Here is a 6,000-nt window from a genome sequence, read left to right as displayed (position 1 = left end):
TATATATATATATATATATATATATATATATATATATATATATATATATATATATATATATATATATATATAATCAATCAACAGGTGATTTCCTTCTTTTAGCAAAATCCTAAATGACTCAGTTGGTTTTTTTTTTCTCCACCTGGACCTTTATGCTCTGCCATTTCTCCTCGAATAATCACACTGTAACCTGTGACAGGCTGTTATGATACCACAACTATCGCACATTCACATATATGGAGGTTTTTTTGTCGAGACACGAGCGTTACATAGGTTTACGTTACCAAAAGTTTAATCACTTTATGACACCGATTCTCGTTTGCATACGGCGAGAGAGGAGAGGGAGAGACGCTGTGCTGCTGCCAGAGGAGCCGCTGAATGAGTTCCCTCTGAGCAGTAAGTTGCTAAAAGAGTCTGAGAAGTCCGGGGCTGTTCATAAAACATTCAGGACGCCACAGTTTATTCCACACTACTGAAGCTGCTCCTCTTTTTGGAACCACTGCGGGGTCGGTTATACTTTCGCTTTCAGACATGCTTGTTGTTGCCATGGGTAACAATATGACGTCAATATGTCAACAAGTCAAAAAATTGCAGGTATCACGTGAACGAGATGATATGGCACACCCCTAGTAACGCGAGGTGAGTAACTGATACACCAATGGTCATTTAGGGGGTTAGGTAACCCTTTAAATTTCTGTATGCTAGAATGCTGTTTCTTTGCAGCTTGGCCTCAACTGGCCTCAAGCTGGTACAGGATTTGGTGGGAAAGAAAACTTGGGGGCACTTTTCCATCCAATCCAATCAGTCAGACCACCAGCAGAAATAAATTACAAATCACAAAACTAATTACCAGCTTTATGATGAATTGCAAGCTTGTCTGCATGTGCTCTACTGGAGTAATATATGACGCTGTAGATATAATGTAAGGAGCTGCATCAGATAAACTGAAGCCATGTGAAAACCACCTTAAAGTGTGTGCTGACATAGTGCTTACAGTGTGTGAGCAGAGTGCAGACAGACGTGCCCTGTGGGAGCCGGGGTGGTGATGGGAGTGTATGATTATTGCCCGCATGGTAATGGGAGGACCGGAGAAAGGCCCTTATCGTGGCAGTTTAGAGCAAGAGTGTCAAACCAATTCAGGGAATTATACACGTATCAACAGACACGCTGACACAATGACGGTTGTGTAATGACTCAATGTAGCATGTTCTCGCCCTGACAAACCACAGCCGTTCTGGAATAAAAGCGAACACACCAACTACAAATTCACACAAATCTCTTCATGTATTACTCAGACCACCGATTAAATCTGTGCATTTGTCACCAGGTTTTGGTTTGGACTCCAATGAGATGTAACGTGTTTATTTAAAAACATCGAGGGAGATTAATCGGCTGAAGGTTTACGTTTTCCTGTTTCATGTTTCCCCATTGATCAACCGGAACGTGTATGAATAAGTGCTCACTGGAACAAGCTGCAAAACATACCTAAACTAATGGAGTCAAAGTAACTGGGAATTCAGCTGTTCTAAATATAACAACTAGAAATATCCCACACAGTACATGATGGAGCGTTGCTAAACGTGACAAATGTTTACTACAACGAGATGTACTCACAGTTTTGTGTCCAGCTGCAGCAGAAAGCCCTGCTTATCATACACTGGAAAAGAAAGAGAAGAGGAAATTACTACGCAGCTCTACAATGCAGAGAAAAAGAGACAAAAAGTACAGCATGTGGACACTTTCTATGGTTGAATCATTAGCACTGTTCATCCAATGTACATAATTGCAACTATCAGCTCATTGGCTGTAGTTGTAAACAACCTGTGCATCGTTCACAGTGAAAACAAAATGGCGAATGTAAAAGAAAATAAAAGCATTAGAATTAAGGATTTGTGACAAACAAGCAAGGTTAGGGAGAAGCCAGCCAAAACAATCTGTTGAGTTTAAAATAAAGTTAGAAAAGAAGTTAGAGATCACCTATGGACAACCAAAGGGGTGGCCAATAGGTGCCTGGTGAAGCGTTGAGGTAGAAGACAGAGAAGCACAGAGGTAAAAATATTTTTGGAGAAATGAGAACTTTATTCTCAGTGATGTCATTTGAGTATCTATGTCTTACATTCTATAATTACAGAGTCTATTAACAATGTCTGTCAGTGAAATGCTGTAATTAGCATCACAGAGAACTATGTTTAACATGAGCATTAGTTGAAAGTAGGAAGGGCGTGGTATTACTCCTGTGGTTGCGGATCTTGTCTTCACAGAGAAGAAGCTGGAGGAGAAAGATAAAGAAAAGGACAATGGGAATGCGTGACGGCTGGTTAGGGAAGGATCCAAGCACTGCCCTGGAGGATGGGACTTTGCCATGGCAGCCAAGATGAGTGAGTGAGTGTGTGTGTGTGCGTTATGTTTCTGTTGAGAAGCATAAAGCAGCCAAAGGGCCAAGTCGAGGCGACAGCTGGGGAGAAATTAAAGCGGCAGGGTCCTACCATTACGACAGATGTCGGTCTGTGGAACCTGACAGTATTATGCACCAAAACTCCTGCAGACTGCTTCACTTGCCAACCATTTGTTACTGAGCCAAGACAACAGAGGGCAGTGTTGTATCACACTGCAGCTTCATGTGAAGGACCATAACTGAGCAGATGTTTTATCCCTCACTAGTTGTCATGGGTACCAAATTCAGTTGCTTTCCCAGTTAAGAACACACCTGACTGACAAAGTTGGCTCTTTTGTTTTTGAAAATTATAAACTTCTCAACCCAAATGTGGCTGCTGAAGTATCGCAGGGTTTTAAAAGGCTCTGCCATTTTCTTATAATGGTGGCGGTACAACAAGGATGAGTGGGGGGGTTCGATTGGTGGGGCTGCAGATGTACCTGAGCCTACTATTCGTCCCACGGTGATGTCCGTTTCCATTTCTGAAACACAAAATGGTCAGTTAGCAGCGTTTGAGGTCAGTCTGTTATGGGGCAGCATTGGACTTGAACACAAAGCCAACTGCAAATGCCAGACATTACAGAGTCAGAAGAAGCGAAGGAGGAGAAGGAGCGGTTAGAATTATAATTCAGACTACTGGGATTAAAGCTACTAAATCTCAATCTTTATTCAAAGGCGGAAAGCCCAATGAAGTGGAAAATTAACTGCAGAAAGCCCCCATTGTGTTTCTGTGATTACATGACAGTAGTATATGGCAAGTTAACCATAAGAACTGCATGAGTGAATGAGCACAAACATTTTTGGTAATACAACACAAAAAAACAAATGATGATGAGTGGATGAAAGTGGTAAAAATGTAAAGCTTTCATTGTTGCGTTAGCAAAGATGTATATTCCAATGAAAAAAAAAACCTTATTAGCCCAGTGTAAAATCACCCAGCTGACAGTTTGACAGTCACCCAGTATAAACGGGCAGGGTCTCAGTGCCTCTACCTGTAATTCTTTTCACTTCAGCCCCTTTAGTCGGGGCTACAGTTGTCTCTTCTGCATCACTCTCTGAAAACAAAAGGGGTTAAGACACTGAAAAAAAGATCACCAGTGTAGAGCTGTGGAAGCAACGATACAACTATTAACCAAGACCAAAGCACTCAGAATATTTAGAATAAAAGAATGTTTTCAACATCAGCAGAACACAGACCGGAGCTACGCACAAAAGCAGGTGCACAAAAAGGCAGACACAGAGACAGAGAGAAACAAAACATTGAAGGTTTAAGGCTAATCCCCCGATGTGCATCACAGTGACATTCACAGAGTATCACAACAATGCAGAATAAATGTTTTAGAATCTAAAGAGAATAACTTAGTGCTGAACAATATGGTCTATAAATAATACTGCGATATTTTAGGTTATGTCGTGACACACGCTATATATCTCGATATTTTAAAATCTTCTCTAAACTACTGTAGATACTAAAATACTAAATTACTAAACTAATGTTACAAAAAAGCTAAATAAAGAACTCACTTTTATATAATAAAGTTAAATAATATACTGTTGTATTAAGTTAAATAAAGAAGCTACTGTTACATAATAAGGTTAAATATGATACTGTTATAATAAAGTTAAATAAAGTAGCTATCGTTATATAATATAGTAAAATAAAATACTGTCATAATACATTTAAACAAAGTGCAGTTACAATAAAGTTAAATAAAGTAGCTATTGTTATAATAAATTAAATAAAGTACTGTTTTAATGAAGTATAATAAAGTACTATTATAACAGAGTAAAATAAAGTACTGTTATAATAAATTTAAATCAACTACAGTTACAGTTAATCACTTCAATAAACTACAGTCACAATAAAATTAAATAAAGTAGGTACAATAAAATAAAAAGTACAATAAAGTGCTGTTATAATAAAGTTAAAGTACAGTTATGATACATTAAAACAAACTGCAGTTACAATAAAGTTAAATAAAGTAGCAATTGTTATACAGTAAAGTAAAATAAACCACTGTTACAATGAAGTTAAATAAAGCAGCTATAGTTTATATAATAAAGTTAAATAAAGTACTGTTATAATAAAGTAAAATTGAATACTGTTATCATAAAGATCAACAAAGCATTTGTTATAATGAAATAATAAATCAAAGTGGAACCATTGGCGCTTTTATTCTGAAGGTCACGGCTCGACTCGGGCCAGAAGTCTTAATTTTTATGCTGTGAACTTGAAGCCTCTGGTCAACAGTTAGCCGTTAGCAGTTAACGGAAAGTTTAACTTTACCGCAGCGCTGTTAAACATGAAGGTTTAGTCGCTGTGAGAGGGAGACAAACTAACAGCTGTCCAGTCATACATTAATAATATTTGCAAGTTGCACTGGTGCTCCATGGTTGCAAAATGTGACTACATAGTTGTGGTCTGCAGCCCTGCAGATACAAAACACACGCCTCTCTTGATTACATACTATCCCAGGAGTGTGTGGTCTGCATGAGCGGGGGAATGCGTGTGACTTATGGTGTGAGTCTTGTTTTTTTTTCTTTTTGTCTGCAAGAGGGAGAGCAAGACAACAAAACGTCTCATGCCAGTGGCTTAAAAAAATGACGTCAAATCAAATGGCGTTAGCGATAGTCATTTTATATATCCCATGCGTAACAACCCGCGATACATCGAGTGAACTCAATCGCCCATCCCTAGAATGACTTGTTATACAAGTCTGTCATATTACAAATTCACAGAACAATGTCAGATTCTCACTGTTTCTGTAAGAATATGTGCTAACAGCAGTGACAAACCCACAGTGACGATGACTTACTCTGAACTTGCTTTAAGCCGTGTTTATTGTGCTTGATTAGGATTTTTTGCAACTGCTGCACATTTCCATTCTACATCTCCTTTCAGATTAATTATTCTAATTTGTTTTACCGAACAGACAAAAACAGAGAACCTTTAATTAAGAAGCCGGTGAGCTTCAAACAAAAACACCACACAGGTTTTAGAGAGAAAAATGAAAACAGTCGCTTCTATCAAAACAATCAGAGCACAGCTGACGTGTTGTTTCATCCAAACGCTGATGATTAACCATGACTAAACTACAAAGCCCTCTTTAAAACAGAGCAAGAACAAAAAGTGCTCCTTGTGACAAAGACAGCATCAAATTCTGCAAATGTAAATTGCTGTACAGACCTGTCTTCTTTTATTATAGGCTGTAAGCACAATGCAGCCTCTCCATGTGAGGGCTGCTGGCAGATCAAATTCCCCAATTAGGAAGCGTCAAACCCTGTCCCAGCTGAAACTGTATAGGCGTACACTGATGACCACAAGAGAAGGCGATCCCTGATGTTGAAAACCAAGCTGGGCTCAGGGATATTTAGAGCACGCTCTTTGAGCAACGGCTGATCTTACTGCTAATCAAGCATGGACAACGATAGGGGGATGGGAAATCCCTCTTAGAAAGATCATGTATCTTTATAGACTGTAGAGCAAAATGTAAAAACTTTTTTAAGGATATTTAAGGACACAATTAAAACAAATGGATTTGTCATGACAACATCAATTTCATGAA

General features: G+C 38.7%; 1 protein-coding gene across 5 annotated transcripts in view; it reads right to left on the bottom strand.

Moving 5' to 3' along the window:
- Positions 1-6,000, bottom strand: part of st3gal3b (ST3 beta-galactoside alpha-2,3-sialyltransferase 3b) — a 76,731-nt gene that overhangs the window by 46,976 nt on the left and 23,755 nt on the right. For 3 of the 5 annotated variants that reach the window (XM_050074708.1, XM_050074707.1, XM_050074709.1), the window contains exons 3-5: positions 3,427-3,489; positions 2,875-2,916; positions 1,615-1,657 (exon numbers count right to left, since the gene is read on the bottom strand). In XM_050074708.1, coding sequence (XP_049930665.1) covers positions 1,615-1,657; positions 2,875-2,916; positions 3,427-3,489 — 148 coding nt within the window. The remainder of the gene's footprint in view (positions 1-1,614; positions 1,658-2,874; positions 2,917-3,426; positions 3,490-6,000) is intronic. The other 2 variants (XM_050074710.1, XM_050074711.1) reach the window with 2 other exon arrangements.

The sequence above is a fragment of the Epinephelus moara genome, chromosome 21 (genome assembly GCF_006386435.1).
Source record: "Epinephelus moara isolate mb chromosome 21, YSFRI_EMoa_1.0, whole genome shotgun sequence".
NCBI lineage: Eukaryota > Metazoa > Chordata > Actinopteri > Perciformes > Serranidae > Epinephelus > Epinephelus moara.
This window is presented reverse-complemented; position numbering and strand designations above follow the sequence as displayed.